Source organism: Ochotona curzoniae, unplaced genomic scaffold (genome assembly GCF_017591425.1).
Source record: "Ochotona curzoniae isolate NIBS_2020 unplaced genomic scaffold, NIBS_Ocur_1.0 contig_3432, whole genome shotgun sequence".
In the NCBI taxonomy this organism is placed as follows: Eukaryota; Metazoa; Chordata; class Mammalia; order Lagomorpha; family Ochotonidae; genus Ochotona; species Ochotona curzoniae.
Genome location: NW_024465859.1, coordinates 19747907 through 19767577, shown reverse-complemented (window position 1 = coordinate 19767577; position 19671 = coordinate 19747907). Strand labels below are relative to the sequence as shown.

General features: G+C 50.9%; 1 protein-coding gene across 1 annotated transcript; it reads right to left on the bottom strand.

The window, feature by feature from the left end:
• Window positions 1-91: 91 nt before the first annotated feature.
• Window positions 92-17860, bottom strand: ACCS (1-aminocyclopropane-1-carboxylate synthase homolog (inactive)). Its single transcript, XM_040980142.1, has 15 exons — window positions 17653-17860; window positions 15964-16023; window positions 12986-13056; window positions 11325-11394; window positions 10518-10584; window positions 9228-9325; window positions 7954-8031; window positions 7095-7195; window positions 6374-6463; window positions 4861-4906; window positions 4600-4741; window positions 1775-1917; window positions 1543-1696; window positions 1205-1423; window positions 92-327 (listed from the first exon to the last, which is right to left on the bottom strand). Exons 1-14 carry the CDS (start codon window positions 17776-17778, stop codon window positions 1305-1307), a joined length of 1365 nt encoding a protein of 454 aa, XP_040836076.1. The 5' UTR covers window positions 17779-17860; the 3' UTR covers window positions 92-327; window positions 1205-1304.
• Between the last annotated feature and the right edge of the window lie 1811 nt (window positions 17861-19671).

Below are 19671 nucleotides of genomic sequence, written 5' to 3'. Positions count from 1 at the left end.
CCCCTGCCACCCACGGAGGAGACCAGACTTGAGCTCTAGGCTCCTGAGTCAGCCTGGCCCAGCCCTGGCTGCTGTGAGCATTTTGGGGAATAATCCAGGGGATGGAATATCTCCGTCTCTCTTTCAAACAAAATGAATATGTATGAGATGGCAGATTATGGTGGGACAACGCAGAGCTGGTTCTCAGGACTGGAGGGAGCGGGAGGCTGCTGGAGCTGCTGTGGGGAGTGTGGCAAGAACAGCTGACTTTGAATCCTGGTTCTGAGATGCTTTTGCGTGGCCATCATAGATGGCATCATGCCATCTCTTTGAGACTCAGGTTCCCACCTGTAAATAAATTACCCAGCACAGGGTCTAGCACACAGAAAGCATGCGACAGAATATGGGGGAGGGGAGAATGAATGAATGAATGAATGAATGGCACTCTGAAAAAGGAGAACAAATTTCAACCAAACAGTCCGGTTCATAGAATGGAAGAATTGATTGCACTGATTTTCTTAAAGGAGGAACCAGGAAAGCTCCCACTCTCCTAAGCAGGAGCTGTAGGCTAGATGAAAGCTCGTTTAGGCTCTGAGCTGATGCGCGTCCGCAGATGGAATAGGCGGCCCTTTGCACTCAGCGTGGCAGGCCAGTCCCCATCAGCCTGGCCCACAGAAGCCTCTGTTCCAGTCCCAAATTCTCTCCCCATAGTCATCGCTAGGTCACTCGGCTTTGGGGACCCCAGTGAGGGAGGCTCCTTCCCAGGCAGGAGGGGAAGAGGGTCCTGGAGACAGGTGCTGGAGGGGACATGTCATTTCCCCTTCCCCCAGAGTCCCTGTTCCCCTGTTCCCCTGATGGGAGTTAACAGGATTAATTCCATCCTCCTTGTTGTTGGGGAAGTACCACTTTTTAAAAATGTTCTGGACATGCTCGCTCTCAGAGGTGCTGTTTCTCTGGTTGGTTTCCCAGCAACCAAGCACCACACATAAAGTCACCAGGAAAAACAAGGTCTAGGTCAGTTGTATTTTCTTTGCTAGGCTCCCTGGAGACTGAGGGCTGTGGCTGAGAACAGGCAGGACTCCCTCAACCTGTGAATGACCCACAGCAGGTACATCAAGTTCATCACCATGTGGATTAGTAGAAGACAAGGGCAGCTAAATTTGAATCTTGGCTGAAAGAGTCTCCCACTGCTATTGAAAAAGGCAAGAAAAGAGTTCTTCCTCACAGGTAAAACTGAGCTGAACAACTTCCTGGGAAGCCAGTTGCCTGCAGCCACACCAGGTCCTGGGTCAGATGCAGTGGCTGCTTAGGAGGCAGGGACCAGGTCACCTGTGCTGGTCTCTGGGCTCCTCGGTCCAGGATGGAGGTGGCGGGGATGGGGCTGGAGATGGGTCTTCTGCCACTTGGGATCTGCCTTCAAGCACCTGCCGGACCCTCTGCATCCCTAGAGGGGAGGCAGGGACCAGTCAGGATGGATGGCTGAAGCCACTGGGGCCAGACAAGCAGTAGGGACAGGATGAAGAGGCAGTAGGATGCTGTGGTAGGGAAGGTGGGCTGCCTTACCCAGACGGAGCCGGTGGGCCTTGTCGGAGAAGACCATGCGGAACCAGCCTGGCTCTTTACACTGGAAAGCCTTACCAGGGGACAGCAGCACCTTGTTGTCCAAAAAGCAGCGACCCAGCAACCTTTCTTCTTCGAAGGTGACCTGCGGCAGGTACTAGGAGCACACAAGAGAGGCTCTGAGTACAGCTGAGCCCCTCCCCTCCTGGAAGGATGCTGGAGCCACCTCTCCTACCTTCTGCAAGTTGATCCAGATGAAGAGGCCGGCCCCACGATTCAGAAAAGGGACCCCCAGAGCACGGAGCTCGTCAGAGATGTAGGCATGGGCAGCCTTGAGCCGGGCATGGTTTTCTGGCACATATACTTGGCTGATCCAGTCTGTTTAGGGTGAAAGGGAGGTCAAAGATCAATGTTCTAGCAATCCTCCACTCTACCTTGCTTATAGGACAGAAAGAAAAATGCTACCAGGTACCCACTGAGATGGCGTGCTGGCAGGTGAGATCAAGACCATAAATCGGGCCAGGCGCGATGGTGCAGTGGTTAAGGTCCTCGCCTTGCACGCCCGGGATCTCATATGGGTGCCAGTTCTAATCCCGGCAGCCCCGCTTCCCATTCAGCTCCCTGCCTGTGGCCTGGGAAGACAGTCGAGATGGCCCAAAGCTTTGGGACCCTGCACCCGTGTGGGAGACCCAGAAGTGGCTCCTGGCTTCGGATTGGCATAGCATCGGCCGTTGTGCTCACTTGGGGAGTGAATCATCGGAGGGAAGATCTTCCTCTCTGTCTCTCCTCTCTGTATATCCGCCTTTCCAATAAAAATAAAATAAATCTTAAAAAAAAAAAGATTGTAAATCCTGAGACTCAGCCCTGGCAGCTCCAGGTCCTGCTTCCATGCTGTCCATGCTGTAGCTCAGAGTGCCAAGTTTCTCAGGACAGAAGCAAAGCAAGGGCCTGCTCAGTTAGAAAGTGGTGCTCTAGGGAACAGGCAGGTGGCAGTGTGGCTAGGAAACCACCTGGGAGACCCATGACCAGCATCAGAGTGGCTGGGTCCAAGCTCTGGCTCCACCCCCGATGTCTGTGAATGCCTGTCCCAGGGGGTGGAGAGGGAGCAGGCGATGGCGCCAGTACCTGCGTCTCTGTCACCCATGAGGGAGCCCCCGGCGCCTGCCTTCTGCCTGGCCCAGACCCAGCTGTTGCAAGCCTCTGGGGAGTGAACGAGCAGACAGACAATTTTTCTCTGTGCAATTCTGTCTCTTCTCTGCTTTCCAAATAAATAAACACATTTTTAACAGGCATATTTTATTTCTATTTGAAAGAATTACAGAGAGAAGGAGATACAGAGATCTTCTATTCACTGGTTCACTCCCACAACTGGCCATAAAGGCCAGAGCTGAGCCCATGGAAAGCCAGGAGCCAGGAGCTTCCTCTGGGTCTCCCATGCTTTTCCAGGCCATAAACAGGTAGCTTAATGGGAAGTGGGACAGCTGGGGCTTGAACTTGTGCCTATATGGGATGCTAGCACCACAGACGGAGGTTTAGCCTACTATGCCATAGTACAAACCCCAAATGAATACATTTTAAAAATTATGTTTTTACATTACATAGCCAGTACAAAGCTCAGGCCCAGAATGGCCCCAGCATGGCACCCGATAGAGTGAAGCCCAGGGCAGCTACACCTCTCATAATTGAGCATCTTTGTGTGACGTTCTGGGAATGTACAACATGTATAGATTTGTCTTACTCTCACCAGAGTCCGGATTCAGAGCAGCCCACATTACCAAACAGCACCCTCATGCTGTGTGAAGTACCCCCTCCACTACTTCCTCACCAACCACCGATCCAGCCTTACGTCTTACTTTCCAGAAGGTCCCAGAAGTAGACCCCTAGAGCACGTCATCTTCCAGGACTAGCTCCCTTGCATTTAGCCAGATGACCTGAGAAGGGCCCATGCTGTCACAGGGTTTGAACTGTGCTCCACTGTGTGGATGTGCCACAGTCCACGTGTTCAATCATTAATGAAGAACATCTGGGTTGAGTCCCATAATGGGCTGTGATTATAGCTGTTAAACGTTCATGAGATGTGTGGGACCCTGAAGACCAAGACAGTCACGTGTGGTCTAAAGATCAGGAAGTGTTCTGAGCAAATGTGCCACAGGGCAATTCAACAGTCATGTGAACATCACAGAGGGTACTTCCACAAAGCCAGGGTGGCTACAACATCACTGGGGTACATTTTCAGATCATATACGATCACCAACCACCCATCACCAACTGAACCATCACTGCACAGAGCCGGATTGTATCCAGGGATGGGCTAACTGTGTCATTCTGCATGTGTGGGCTTTGCTTTCTGAGACACTGCTGAATTGTGTTCCACAGTGGCTGAACCCCCTGACATTCCACCAGCAACCCATGAGAGTACCAGCTGCGTCCTTGTCAATGCTTGATGTCACCGTGTTTTTAAATATCGGCAGCGGCACTGGGTGTGGACTCCCTGGGGCTCGTGTCAGGCTATCTGTGAGACAATGTGGACAACAGGGCTTCTGGCTGCCTGGGATTCTCATAGGGACAAAGTAGATGGTACAAGAAGAGCATCTGTAGGGCTCAATAAAGGGTGGCAATCAAAGATAAATATCTACACTCACCATGCGGACCTCGGAACAGAATAGATCCAGAGAGAAAGGCTTCACTATAACAATCTTTTCTAAACAGCTCCTGCTCTCTTTTAAAGTGTTGTTCACTGCAGATAATAATGAGTCATACCAATTAAGTCCCCATTACCGGCCAGGTATGGTGCTTACTAAGCTAACTACAAATCATACTATTAGGAGGCACCATTAGGCAGGTGTCATTAGGAACCCTGATTCACAGCTGAAAAAACCGGCTGGAGGCGATGTGTGTGGAGCAATGGGCTGCTCAGCCAGGAGGTGGCCAGAGTGGGCCCAAGGCTGGCGTGCTTAATCACTGCCATGAGTTCTCAGGGGACAAGCATCTATAATCCCACACTCAGTACAGTCCTCCCCCCCCCCCCTCATTTTAAGGTCTTGGGCCCCAGGCAGTCACCGTGGTCCCGGAGCAGCTGTGCCACTTGGTGCTGGACCATGCCACTAAGGCAATAATGGCGGCAGAGGGAGGCCACAGCAGTGGCCACATCACGGTTTTCTGTGTAGAGCGTGCCGAAGCGGAGCCCAGACATCCCAAAGTCCTAGAGGAACAGATGGTATAATTCGGGGCCAGCCAGTGCTTCCCGCAGGAGACCAACTCCACCAGCCCCTCTGCCTTCCCGCCTCCCTGACGCCCTCCCATGGCCAACCAGGAACCCACCTTGCTGGTAGCCCACATCACATGTGTCCTCTGGGGGTCAGGCAGCCTGCAGAGAGCACAGAGTGGGAAAAAACAAGCATGACACAGAAGTGGGAGTGGCGTGGGAGGATGGGGAGGAGGCTCATATGTGTTTGCCTGAACATATGAAATGGATGGACGCATCTGGTCCCAGGCCTGAGCCAGACTCTGCTGTACCTCTCTGAAAATACTGATCCCCAGGCATCCTGTGGAGCAGGCTTAGCAAGGTGTAACCCACAGGCTAAAAGCAGCCTGCTGTTTGTTTCTGTAAATAAAGTTTTATTTGAACACAGCTATGCTCATTCCTTCACGTACTGTCCATGCGGCAGAGGGAGTGAGATGTTCATTGGTCAGACGGCCTATAAATCTAAAACACTTATGTTCTGGCACATCACGGGAAAATTTTGGGGCCTCCTGATTTATAGCTCAAGTGTCTCAACCTCAAAAGACTTCCTTGACCACTCCCAGCAGATAGGCCAGCGGTATACCCCAAGCAAGAAATTCTCTCTCAGATTTCACTCTACCACTTATCATTGCTGTAACCAAGTGATCAGCTGTGTAGTTGGCTGCTAAATTTCTGGTCCATGGAGAATGGAGAGGACTCTGGGTGAGCCAACAGAGAAGGGGGAGGACTCCCTGGGTGAGCCAACAGAGAATGAGGAGGACTACCCAGGGGAGCCTATGAAAAGTGTAAGATTCCCCAGGAGAGCTAATGGAGCAGACTCGGCAGTGTGGAGGTCTTGAACAAAGCTTGACAACTGCTGCAATCTATGAAGGTCACATTCATAGCCTTCACAGGGGGTGGGCCCAAGTGTTCGTAAGGTGATTTGGCTACAAATTCTTCACTTAACTACAAAGTCCAAGATTTAGGGTGGGTGTTTGGCCAGGTAATCAAGACTGGTTGGGACGTCCTATTAGAGTGGGCTGGGTTTGCATCAGCTTCCTGCTAATATGTACTCTGGGAGACACCAAGAGATAGCTCAGATATTGAGACAGGTGCATGGAGTTCCCGACTCCTGGCTTTGGCCGATCCCAGTCCCAGCTGTTGTGGCCATTTAGGGAGTGAATCAGAAGAGCCCTCTCCCTTCCCGCCCCCCCACTCCTCATGTCTCTCCTCTCATGCCTCTCTCCTCCCCTCTCTTCTTTCTCCTCCTGAAACAGATTTCTCTGGAGCCCAATATTTAAAGAGCTGGGAGTGACACACGCATGGGGCTCCAGAAGTATCTGCTGAATGACTAAATGAGTGAATTAAACTGGAGCTACCCTGGGTCTGAGGGAGACAGCAAGGTAGGCCAGTGCGTGCCGACCCATGGAATGACTGAAAACCGTGAATCCAGCCCATTCCTCCTTCTTACCCCCTCCTCCCTCGGGCACCTGAGGACCAGTGGGACCAGCCAGATGGATGAGGCATTGCCCTGTGGGTTGAGTCAGAGAAGCCAGGGCGCTGTGAGAGAACTGGGGGCTGGCAGAGTTCTATGTGTCAGGAGAGCCTCACCTTTCCAGGCTCAGGACGCTGCGGTACTCCACTGCCTCATCAAACACGGTTAACATGTAGACCTCATCCATGATCACGTGCAGCTCATGCCTGGCAGCAGCAGGTGACAGAGAGGAGAGAACTTGATTTATAGACCAACGTGTCCTGACCAAGGGTGGCTGCCAGTGCATAAAAATCCAGAGAGAACACGGGCTAGCCCAGGGTTATCAAGGTGCTCCAAAAACACTTTCATTTCATCTAGGTTTTTTTTTTTAACCGAACAGGGGTCCACATACACAAAGCAGGTGACAGCAGAGTCTTTCAAGCTCTATAGGGGAGAGGCAGCGCCACCAGAGACCTCCATCAAGGGCCACCAGGGCTCAAGTCAGACATGCCCGCATTCCACCCCAATTTGACCAATGAACAGGCCCACACTCCACTCCTAACACTGGGGGTGTTTGAGGGTTACACAAAATGCAGTACCCCTAAAGTGCTTAGTAAAGCACCTGGCCCCCAAGCCAGGCAACATATGATAGCCATTATAGCTAAAGACATGTGGGGAGCAGAGAAGAAATGACAGCCCATGAGTCACCCCCCCTTCCCTGCTCCACTGTCAGGGAATGATCCAAGCAGTTAGGCGGGCACAGGGGGAGAAAGAAGGCATCAGGGTCTTCCAGAGTCCATGTCAGAGGCTTGCTTTGTGCAGGCATTGAGGGGAGGAGGGACAGTGTGGGCACCTCACCTCTTAGCAAACTCCAGGTACTCTCGCAGCTCTGCTGGGGAATAGACGTCACCCAGCGGGTTCTGGGGATTGATGAGGATGAGGCCTTTGACTTTCACACCCTGAAACCAGGCAGGAGGCAGTAGACTCTCAGGAGCTCTCAGGTACCTGGTCCTCTCAGGCCAAGCCCATCACTGGGGCGCACCCCCAAGCCTCCACTAGTGGGGGTGGGCATGTGATGGGGACAAATGCATGACCTTCCATGAAGCAAACCAGAAGGGCACAGAAGTGCATCTGCAGCATTGTGACTGTGATAAAATTGCAGAGAAAACAAAGGTCCTGGGGCATCAACGCCAGTGGAGGGTGCCTCTGTGGGAGAAGTGTGCGTAGGGCATTGCACATGAAAATTCATGCAATGAGCCCACATAGCTTTAACGGGCAAGGTGAAAAGCAATGAGGGAGACAGATGGCTACAACATGGGCTGGAGAGGAACCCCGACATACAGGCCTTTGTCTCTGTGGGGAGCCCTCAGATGCCCTTGGAGTGAGCTGCATACCCCTCAGGGTACTAGGGACTTATTGAACTATGGGTACACTCTGCCCCTGTACACCAAGTCAGAATCAGATTGGGAGGGCAGGGCGAGTGTGAATGAAGCTCCCTCGTAGATCATCCATACACCAACATTTTGGGGTCTTTTCCTGATACAGAGACCCTCCCTGGGAAAATCCTGTCTAACTCCCAGCTTAGCTCTTTGCTACCTGCTTTCCACCTGTCCTACCAGAGCCTACAAGCTCCACTTCCACAGAAAGGTGGTCCATGCCCTGTTCACATCCACCCACTTCCCTCTTCCCAGCCCTGGACTTGATTTGACCTCCAGACCTCAGAAACGGCTCCTTGGAGGGCCACCTCTAGCTTCTCCACTGTTAGCTGGAAAGGGCGCGTGCCTGGCCCAGTGACCTAGAAAAAGACCCACCAAAGCCATCATTCAAAACACAAGGGCTCAGATGCAGCAATGTAGCATGGTGGATAAAGCCACCGCCTGTAACAACTGCATCCCATATGTGTACCGGTTCAAGTTCTGACTGTTCCACTTCTAATCCAGCTCCTTGCTAATGGCCTGAGAAAAACAGCAGAAGATGACCCAAGTCCTTGGGCCCCTGCCACCCCCTGGGAGACAGAAGAAGCGACTGGCTCCTAGCTTCAGCCTGGCCCAGTCCTGGCTACTGCATCCATCTGGGGAGTGGCCCAGCAGATGGAAGATCTCCCACTCTATCTCTCCCTCCCCTTCCCTTGCTCTCCTTTCCTTCCTCTTTCACTGTAATTCTTTCAAACAAACAAATAAATCTTTTATTTATTTATTAAAGATCTATTTATTTTTATTGGAAAAGCAGATATGCAGAGAGGAAGAAGATCTTCCATCTGCTGATTTACTCTCCAAGTGGCTGCAACAGCCAAAGCTGAGCCAAACCAAAGCCAGGGGCCAGAAGCCTCCTCCGGCTCTCCTACACAAGTGCAGGGTCCCAAGGCCTTGGGCTATTCTCAACTGCTTTCCCAGGCCACAAGCAGAGAGCTGGATGGGAAGTGGCGTGGTCAGGACAGGAAGCCAGCATTAATATGGGATCCCGGTGTGTGCAAGGCAAGGACTTTAGCCACTGGACTACTGTACCAGGCTCACAAATAAATCTTTTTAAAAAGAATCACCCTCTGTATATCTGACCTTCCAAAAAAAAAAAAAAGATTCACCAACCCCTAGACCTGAGCCATTGAGTCTCTCCTCCCCTGTAATCTCCAGACCCTTTGGAACATTCTCCAAACACTCAGGTGGGGCTACTCCCTCCTCTTACTGCCATCTTACTCTCAAGCTGCTGGCAGAGGCCACGGGGATTTCTGTTTGGTGTCCCAGGATTTCCACGTGCAGATCTTTATGGCTTGTTCCTGCTCTGCCATGTCTGAGACTGACTTGGCTTCTACACTGACCACAGGGATCCAGGACTTGGAGCCTGGGCCCTCTGGGTAGCCGTGTAGCCACAGAAGGCTCCATTCCTTGCTCACTGCAACCCCAGTGGCCTCAGCATTAACTTCCTCTCCCATCCACCTTCAGATTTAGACACAGGAAGTGGCCAGGATCTCCCCAGGTGTCCGGGGACTCTTACCTCACTGTCCAGGTAGACACAGACTAGTCGGACGTTACCACTCAGATAGACGTGCTGGGTGATGGCTCCGTAGTAAGGGGCGGGGATCAGGAATGCCTCTGGGGGTGGAGTGGACAGGACCTGTCATGCTCTGGCGGGAATAGCCTAGACCCCTGTCCATTGGTCCCACTGCCTCTCCAAGTCTTCAAAATCCTTAGGGAACATCTGGTGCCTGTACCCACTCTTTCAAAACTCTTCTAAGGACTGCACTCAGGAGATAAGTCCCTTTGCGATGATGGACAGATACCATTTGCTGAGCAGGGACCCAGGCTGACCATGTCGTTCATTTTATCTTATTGGATCCTGACCATCACTCTCCAAAGCAGGCATGAAGAACATTCTCATTTTACAGACCAGGGAAGCAAATATATTTCTGGAGATAATCCCCATTCCTGATGGTCTAAAATAGGTAGACTGGCCTATTGTGTCATTACAATGGCTCTTTCCTTGTATGGTTCTGATCCTAGTTATTCCCTCTCTTTGTGTGAGTTTCACAAGGTATTTCACCTCCTTGCCTTGGTCTCCTCATCTGTGAAATGGGCATAACTGCAGACTCTGTCTCATAGGAGAGTTGGAGGATACATGATCAGTGTTAGGTCAGTGTCCAGAAGATAGCACATGATCAATAGATGTCATGAACAACATCATGGGCCCATGTCCCCTGCATGCGATAACCCTGGTCCTGACCAGTCCCTACTCTGACTGCATTTCTTCCAGCAGGCACTTGGCCTGCCCACTCCACAGCCACTCCAATTTTTTTCCTCACCAAGAGAATTGCTATGACCAGGACTGTATGCAAAGAAGGTGAACCTCACCCCCCGGCCCTGGGAGATCAACCCCATTGGACCCAAGCCAAGCTTGGCTTTCCTGGTCCTGCTTGCCAGGAGTGGACTTATGAGTCAGTATGTAGGCAGCTCTCCTGGGACTTCGTGAAGAAAAGGAATTTCCACTTCCCCTCCTGATAAAAAGGAGGCAGCCATACTTCATCCCTTGCTTCCTGGTTTAAGACACATTGTTACATAAGGATGCGATAACCACCATGTGAGCGGTAAGGACAAGCCATGATAGTCACAGAGAGGAATTCCAGAACCTGACATCACGTTAGACCTCCCCTAGGTGTCTTCACTCCCAAGGAAGCCACTCACTGAAGTCAAGCAAGGTCTAGGCTATTCTCTAAGGTCCAAACCATCCCACTACAGCCCACGAGGCTGGGCAGCCTCCAGCACGTGGTGGACCAGGGAGTCTACTTACCCCCGACTTCACACAGCACCGTGGCCAGGGCAGAGAAGAGAGAGGCACAACCATTCAGAACGACCACCTGGGGGTGACACACATGGGACAGAGATGACTCAACTGAGGAGAGAGCAAGGATAACACAGGAGTAGAGACAGAGCCCTCTTCCATGCCCTAGGAGGCCTGATTCCAAACCAGCCCAGGGAGGTACCTGGAGGCCACGCCTAATGGTCAAGTTCATTCATGAGACTCTGCTCCAGATCAACTGGGCAAGAAAGCATGGAGCAGGTCACCATGCTAGTTCTGCCCAGGGCTCTACAACGAGGTTACCGTGCAGCATCAGCAGAAACAACCCAAAGACTAAAAATGAAGGGCTGATAGGGCAGGGGGGAGAGGAGGGAGGCACTCCTCACTCTGCTTGGAAACAACTTCCACCTTAGTGTGTGCAGGGAGCTTGGTGCAGCAGCCCAGACATGACCTGAGATGCCCACATCCCACATGGAGTGCTTGAGCTCCAGCTCCAGCTCCCCTCCCCATGCCAGCTTCCTGCTGATGTGCACCCCAGGAGGCAACAGATGATACTTAGGTAGTAGGGTACCAGCTTCAGGCTAGTTTGACCCTGGCTGCTCTGGGCAAGTGGAGAGTAAACAAGTGGGTGGCAGCGCTGGCTCCCTCCTTGCCTACCTCTTTCTCTCATGTCAAGAAAAGCTTCCCAGTAAACTCCAAGCAAAAGGCAGACCCTAACTCTGCCTTATCTTTGGCCAGACAAAAGCTGGAAGCTGGGGGCGGGTGGCAGAAGAGCAGAAAGGGCAGAGGGCTACTCACATTCTCTGGTTTGAGGGGTACTGGGCTCTTGCAATAGAAAGACAGGAACTTGGCCACTTCCTCCCGGAGGCTGGAGACGAGACAGACAGGTAGGCAGTGTGTACCAGAGTGTTCCCAAACCACATCCCACTCCACAGTTCCTCCAGGCAGCTGCCATTCCTCTCCCCTGGGTCCTCATGGGGGACCACACTGAGGATCCAACGCCATTCCTAGGCACCCTCCTCTTATACACACATGTGCTACCACTATCATGCTCGGCAGTTCTAGGACTCCCAGCCGCCACCTCATCAGATTTCAGGGATGTCAAATGTGACACTTGTGCATGACGAACCAGCAGTGATTCTAACACCACAACTGTCGCAACTATTACCATAGCTCCTACGTGAACACTTACTGAGCCGTCCATGTACAGATGCTATTGGGAGAATTTTACTCAATCTTAACAGAGTGTGACAGACACATCTGCTATTCCTATTCCACAGACACAGCAACTGAGGTTTGATAGACCGATGCCATTTGTTCTAATCCCGGCTGCTCCACTTTCCATCCAGCTCCCTGCCTGTGGCCTAGAAAAGCAATCAAGAACTACCCAAAGCCTTGCAACCATGCACTTGTGTGGGAGATCCACAAAAGGCTCCAGGCTTCTGGCTTCGGATTGGCTCAGCCCCGGCCATTGTAGCTACTTGAGCAGACAGAAGATCTTTCCTCTTTGTCTGTCCTCTCTCTGTATAACTGACTTTCCAATAAAAATAAATAAATCTAAAAAAAAAAGTGGCAGAGTTCGGGAAACTGACTAATACTCTGTCTGCAAGCATCAGCATCCAACATGGGCACCAGTTCATATCCTGGCTGCTCCACTTCTCATCCAGCTCCGTTTGTGGCCTGGGAAAACCTTGGGACTCTGCAACCACTTGGGAGACCCAGAAGAAGCTCCTGGCTTCAGATCGGCTCAGCTCTGGCCATTGTGACCCTTGGGAGTGAACCAGTAGATAGAAAATCTTTCTGCCTTTCCTGTTCTCTGTCACTCCGCCTTTCCAAGAAACAGAAATATGAACCACCACCACCACAAAACGGCTGAGTCCACACTTGAGCCCATGGCTGTGCCTCCAGCACCCACTGACTTAATTATTTTGAGAATGTGCACTTCAGAACCAGTCTTGATACTGAGTCCTGCTGGGCCACCAAGCCCTATAAACAGGGTCTGGGTCTTAGGATGTGCTCAGTGAGAACAGATACTGGGAGTCCTGTTGCCATTTCCCAGCTCCCTAGCAGGCAAAGGCCCCAAACTGGCTCCTCCAGAGCTACAATGGAGGTAGGCACAAGGACTCCTCCCCTGACCCCTGTCCACATGCCTCCAACCCAGGCCCGTGAAACCTAGCTGGCAGCTGCTGAGCTAGAAGGGCCTAGCAGGGACACCAGTTCCCTGCAGGTGTCTGAAGGGGCCTGTGACCACCAGGTCCCCAGCATGAGGCTTTCTCAACCTGCCACTATTGACTTTGGGGTTGGAGGCAGACTATCCCTCAGGGCAATATTGAAGCTTCAGCAACACCTCGTGTGTACCACTAGGCACCAACAGCATGTCCCTTTGCCATTATGATGACTCTGAAATGTTTCCAGACACTTCTGTCCATTCCCAGGGAAGCTACAAAGTAAGCACTTACAACAGGTGTCCCCTCCAGTCAGCATACTGCAGCAGCGCCGGCTCCACCCGCAGCATGTCACTCTGAGTCAGCTGGACACAGGGAGAGAAGAGCAGGGTTGAAGGCTGGCGGCCCAGCACCAGGTCCTTCAAGTCCAGGGCTTGCTCTGCTCATCAGAGAAACTACAAGAAAGGCAGCCATGCATGGAAACTGAGGCTCAAAGAAGTGGGTTTGGTGGTGGGCACTTGCTGAGCTGGCTCAATTGGCTAATCCTCCACCTATAAACACCAGGATCCAATATTGACACTGGTTTGTGTTCCAGCTGCTCCACTTCCCATCCAGCTCCCTACTTGTGGCCTGAGAAAGCAACAGAGGTGGAACCTGCGCTCACATAGGAGATCTAGAAGAAGCTCCTGGCTCCTGGCTTCAGATTGGCTCAACTCTGGCTGTTACAGCCATTGGAGAATAAACCAGTAGATGGAAGAACTTTCTCTCTGCCTCACCTTCTCTCTGTAAATATGCCTTTTCAATAAAAACAAATCTTTAAAGAAAAGAAGAAGAGGAAGTGGGATAATTGGCCAGCATTCCAAAGCCAGCAGGTGGCAGAGACCAAAACTCTAGAACTTCTGATTACTGACCCAGTGCTCTTTCTACGGTATTTCTCTCAGGAGGTGGATTTGGCAGAACAAGGAGGGGAAAGCACAACATTGAGCTCTGCAAGGTATGATGGAAGAGGCTCCAGAAATGGTGCCATCACCTTAGTCTTGGTTTCACCTCCTGGAGGGACTCAACTACTGCTTCCTGCTGGCTCTGGGCCACCTCAGGGCACGTAGCAGTTTCTAGTCCATCCACTCCGTGACAGGTGCTGGATTAGTCATTGCTAGGCCATCACAAGTCAAAGAATGGCTAATTATACATGGGGCCTTGGGCAGTGGGACTGGAAGGAAGAACGAGAACCAGCCACTTCTACATATCTGTGCAAATTTCTTTCCCTTTCTTCATCACTTACAGCCAATCCAATAGGGAATCCACTGGTCAACCATGGCCACTGACCACTGGAACAGTGGCTAGCGCAAACTGAGACATACTGGATTCTCAAGACTTGGTGTGAATAATGGATGTGAGGGACAGCACTGTGGTATAGCAGGGTAAGCCGCCACATGTGAGTACCAGCTTGAGATCCAGCTGCTCTACTTCTGATCTAGCTCCCTGCTAATGTGCCTGGGAAAGCAGTGGAAGATTCCCCCAAGTGCTCCAGCCTCTGCACCCACGTGGGACACCTGGAAGAAGCTCCTGGCTCCTGGCTTCAGACATACCCAGCCATTTGAAGAGTGAACCAGTGGATGGAATTTCTCTGTGTCTCTCAGTTTTCCTTCTGTTACTGTGCCTTTCAAATAAATAAATAAGTAAATAAATATTTTTTAAAAAAATAAAAATGGATGTGAAATATAGCATTAATATTTTTACATCAGTTATATATTGAAGATATCACAATTTAGAGATATTGGATGAAATAAAACACATTAAAATTAAATTTGTCTTTTTTTTTTTTTTTTTACTTTTTAGCAGAATATTTACAATGATATATGTGGCTCAGCCTGCGTATATTTCAGTGCTGAGCTGTTTTAGAAGGAGGAGATGAGTTTGGTGAGACAGGGCTTTAAAATCTACTGTGACAAGCAGAGTGGCATAGCAGTGAACACAGACATACTGCATACCAGAGGACCTGGGCTTGACAAACTGGCTCAGTTTCTCGCTCCTTCTTCTTGATAATGTTGATCCTGGGACAATGATGTCCCAAGTTGCTGGTTCTTGCCACCCTGTGGGTGACCAGGATTGAGTTTCTAGTTCCTACATTGGACCTGGCCCGGTCAGTCCCCACTGCTGGTGTCACCTGGGGAGCAGATCAGTGGAACAGATTTCTATATCTGCCTGTTTTTCTCTCAAATGCCAGAAACAGCTGCATCTGGGCCAGACCAAAGCCAGGAGCAGGGAACTCAATCCAGGTCTCCCAGGTGGCAGGGACCCGATTGTGTCAGCTGTCACCTGCTGTCTCCCAAGGGTGCACATTAGCTGGAATTGATACTAGAGAGCCAGGACTTAAACCAGGCACCATGACATGGAACAAAGGAGTCCCAAGAGGCATCTCAGTTGCTGTGCCTAAAGATTCCTCTTCATGGTCAAAACAAACAAACAAACAAACAAACAAAAAATAAAGACCCTCAAATACCTCCTCCCTACCACCTCTGCTTTTAGAAGCTGAGATTCATTCACTTTTAAAAACTGGCTCCTTTGAGGTAAGCACTGTAGTTTCTGCAAATCCAAACAAACACAGCAGCCTGGGGAGACCCACGTACAGGGGCTCGCTGTGACTTGCTGGAGAAGACCAGCTCAAGAAATTTAACTACAAAACTGCCAGGCATTTTGCAAGTCATGTTAAGAAGTAAACTTAAATTAACATAAGCTTTAGAATTAAATGAATTACCCTCAAAACAAAGGTGGGAAGTATTCAAATATCCCTGCCTCCTGACTTACTGCATGGTATAACCATTCATGCATTTGAAATGATCTCCTCTCAGGCCTGCATGAAGCAATGACTATACAGTGTTTTGCAATGCCTCTTTCTCTTCCTCCCCAACCGCGTTCCACAATGCTATGGAAATCAGCAGAACTGTAATGAGGGTCTTATCTTGTTCTCCTAAAGTGCCAGCTGGGATATACCCACTACACAGCATGGAGCATCTTCCTTCTAAGACCAAGGGGCCAAGAAAGCAGGAGGCATTGGGCCAGCGAGAGTCTGAGCAGACAAGAGCAGGAGCAGGAAGTGACAGGCCCAAGAGGAGACAGGCAGTTGTCCCCAAGGCTGAGCTGGAGCCGAGGGTCCCCTGACTCCCAGGCCCCAGCTGCCGAGGCTTTTACAGGCCCTCGCAGAGGCAACATTCCAGCAAAGCTGCCTCCAGAGGATGGTGACACAGCTCGTGGTACCCCCCAGGACTTACCCGCCTGGACAATAGGTCAAAGCAGAGCTTGTTCTCGCTGGTGCCCAAATTAATGATGCCCTGGGGATGAGAGGACAGAAGCAGTATAAGCATGATAGAGGGTACCAGGGACAGGTCTGAGGAGCCCACAGAGATCCTCCACAACCCACCAGCCCACCCTTGTGACTACTCCCCTTATCCCGCTCAAGCCATGTCCTGCCCCATGGCTCCCAGATCCCCTCTCCCCATTTCTAGAGAGATGTCTTAATATCACTTCTTCCAGGAAGCCTCCTCCAAACATCACCCAGAAGTCATCTTCTCTTCTGGGTCCAGTAGACAATTTTTCTAAAAGTCATCTTTCTTTAAAAGTTACTTATTTAATGTGTAGAGAGACAGCCAGAGAGAGCTCCTATCCACTAGCCTACGTCCCAAACAGCTGAGCTATACTGAAGGCGGAGCCAAGAACACCAGGTGGCAGCCAGCCAACCAGCGGAGCCGTCACTGCTGCCTCCCAGGGTGTGCATTAGCAGAAAGCTGGAGGGAGATAAGAGCGGGAACTGAGTGTTGAGCAGAAGTACTTCAATGGGGAACACGGGTATCCTAACAGGCACCTTAAGAGCTAGGTACAACATCTGTCCATTAGCATTTTTAAAATAAAAATTTGTTTTGTATTTGTGAAACATAAAGAGACAGAGTACGAGTTAGCCCTTTACCTATCTCCTTCACAGCTCAGGTCAGAGTTGGGCCCAGGACACAGGGACTAGTGGAGGTGATGTCTCCCCTACTGATGGCCGGACGCATGCCCAAGACATTACTACACATCTCTCAAAGGGTATAGGCAGACTCAGGACATGTTTACAGGATGAAAGAATAAGCATGGTAAATTGGCACTTGGATACAGAGACAAGGGTGGAAATAGATCAAGAAGATACTCTGTGTGAATGTTACCCCAGGAGGCCTGACAGCCACCTCTCTCTGTGCATTTATTCCATTAGGAGGGAGGACGGAGGGAGCAAGCCAAGTTCTCCCTTCCAGACCCCTAGAGAGGGTGCAGTGCAAGACTGCTGCCCAACTGACTCCTGCTCTCTGAGTTACCAGGAGCAGGAAAGCAAGATGAAACAGCATAATTCAGGGCCCAGTGCAATGGCCTAGTGGCTAAGGTCCTAACCTTGTATGTTCCAGGATCCCATATGGGCACCAGCTCATGTCCCAGCTACCCCACTTCCCATCCAGCTCCCTGCTTGTGACCTGGGAAAGAGTCGAGGATGGCCCAAAGCCTTGGGACTCTGCACCCACGTGGCAGAACTGGAAGAAGCTCCTGGCTCCTGGCTTCAGATCCACTCAGTTCTGGCCACTGTGGCCGCTTGGGGAGTGAACCAATAGACAGAAGATCTTTCTCTTTGTCTCTGCTTCTCTCTGTAAAATCTGACTTTCCAAATTAAAAAAAAAAGATAAATAATAAATCTTACAAGAGAAAAAATAAAAGCAGAACTCAAATGAGCTAAGACGACAGCAAAGAAAAAAACTGGGAGGTTCCTCCCATCCACAACCCATCCGTCTACAAATCTGTTTAACTCTGCCCGCAAAAACACATGGCCCAGCCACACTCTTCTCACTTGAAAAGAGCAAGCTGGGTTCTATCAGCCATAGCGAGTTAGGCCACCTTGCAGCCCCCCTCTTGGGTCCCAGTGGGGAGGGGGCTTCACTCACGCTGGGGTTCTTGTCCTCATCATATGCATCCATACGGTAAGTCCTGTAACCTTCCTCAGCGGAGTCCCAGAACCACTTAATGACTTTGCCTCGAGAGGACAAGAAGGGGCTGTCACAGGAGACCATGGCAGTGGGATCGCCCACCGCATAGGCCCCCAGCAGCTTCTGATGTGGTGTCCTGGAGCATTCACTTTCCAGATCATCCCTGTCGCCACTGCACGGGTCTTGTGTGGAAGTTGGACCCAGACAGGTGGCAGGGGCCTTGGACTCCTTCGAAGAAAGGGCAGACATCTGTAAAAGAAAGCAGCACTCAATGCCCAGGCCTGCTCAAGGGCTCTCTTTAGGCAGTTGTTGGAGATGGGCAATATCTACTGACCACTTCCTGCCTTTGTTACAACCTGCACAATCATTCCAACAAGCCACATCTGATAAGCAGCTAGTCCGTGCCAGGAGTACACCTGCTTTACACACCCTTACTCTATTGCTGTTTTCCCTTTTTCCACACCTGTGTAAGTTTTTTGTTCTGTAACCAAAGAAGCCCCTGAGATTCTTTTTCCATCCTAGCTAAGGTTCAATGGGCTGAGTCTGTAAGCAGGGCAAGTGTTTGGCAAAGTGGTGCTGGGGACGCCTGCATCCCACAGTGGAGTGCCTGGGTGTGAGTCCTGGTTCTGCTTCCTATTCCAGTTTCCTGCCAATGCACACCCTGGGAGGCAGCGGGCGATGGCCTGAGTGGTTGGGTCCTTGCCACCCACACAGGTCACCCAGTTGGAGTTCCCAGCTTTTGGCCTGGCCCCACGCTGACCATTGTTGACAGTCGAGGAGTAAATCAATGGGTAGATATCAATTTTTAAGACTTATTTTATATTTTTTGGAAAGGCACAGTATAGACAGAGAAGGAGAGGTCTTCCCAAATGGCCCCAAAGACTGGGGCAGGACCAAACTGAAGCCAGGAGCCAGGAACATCTTCTGGATATCCCAGGTGCATTAGAAAGGAGCTGGTTTGGAAGTGGAACAGCCAGCATTTCAACCAGTGCCCATATGGAATGCTGCCATCATAGGTGGTAGCTTTACCCACTGTGCTGCCAATGCTCTTCCCCCCTTTCAAATAAACACGTGTGTATGTGTGTGTGTGTGTGTGTGTGAGAGAGAGAGAGAGAGAGAGAGAAAATGAAGTTCTTAGCAGCGCAGAACTTGGGGACCTGATGGCATAATGGTAGGATGAGACAAGCTGGTGGTCTGGAACAGAGGATGGGTAGGAACCTGGCATTAGTGGGATGGGATGCCAGGAGCAGCTGGTCTCACCCTACTTAGCTCTGGTAAGCAGTTTCTGCTTCCCCCACAGTGATCAGACTAGCTAGGATCCAAACACTGCAAAGAACCCTAGCTTTATGGAGGCCACCCAACAACACAGCAGTTGCTGTGTCACCCCACCTCTACAACAAAGGTGGAACTCTTAGGAATTCTTTGTGTTAGATTTGCCAACCACCAGGGAAAGAATAACTCAGGTGAATATACAAACGAATTTAGATGGCCTTTATTTCAGGGAACCATGGTCATGGGCTTCCCTTCCCCTGTAGCAGGCACACACAGGTGAAGGAGAGGGCTACAGAGGCAGAAGAGCCAGGAAGAGAGTTGCAGGAGCTTTTTAGCTCCTTTTGACACAGAAGATGAAGCGGGGGTTGTTTCAGCCCCTCATTGGTGAAGCAGTGACCCCACTGCCTCAGAATTCTGTCCTTCTGGGTCACAGCCTGAGATCAGGGTCAGCAAGCTCTGCCCTCCTCCGGTTACCGTGGTAACCGTCACCTCGTAGTCCAGCATGTTTAAGCCTAGGAATCACTAGGCTACAGCAAGCAGGGAGCAGGCATGAGGGTTGTGTTCTCAAGGTTGGGTACTCTTTCCTCAAAGGGTTATTTTCTTTGGAGCCTTCTAGGGATGCATGGCAACTCCCAAGATCTCAACGGCTCACTGCCTAGTAAAGGTTGATATGAAAGACCTGTGTTTTGGCCGGACTGTAGTTGA

Excerpts from the sequence above, each read along its gene's own strand:
- ACCS (XM_040980142.1), bottom strand. The coding sequence starts at position 17,778 with ATGGTCTCCTGTGACAGCCCCTTCTTGTCCTCTCGAGGCAAAGTCATT. Across the intron at positions 11,395-12,985 it reads GACTGGAGGGGACACCTGTT|CCTCCGGGAGGAAGTGGCCA; the intron begins GTAAGTGCTTAC and ends TCTCGTCTCCAG. Across the intron at positions 1,424-1,542 it reads GGCCCACCGGCTCCGTCTGG|GGATGCAGAGGGTCCGGCAG; the intron begins GTAAGGCAGCCC and ends CCTCCCCTCTAG.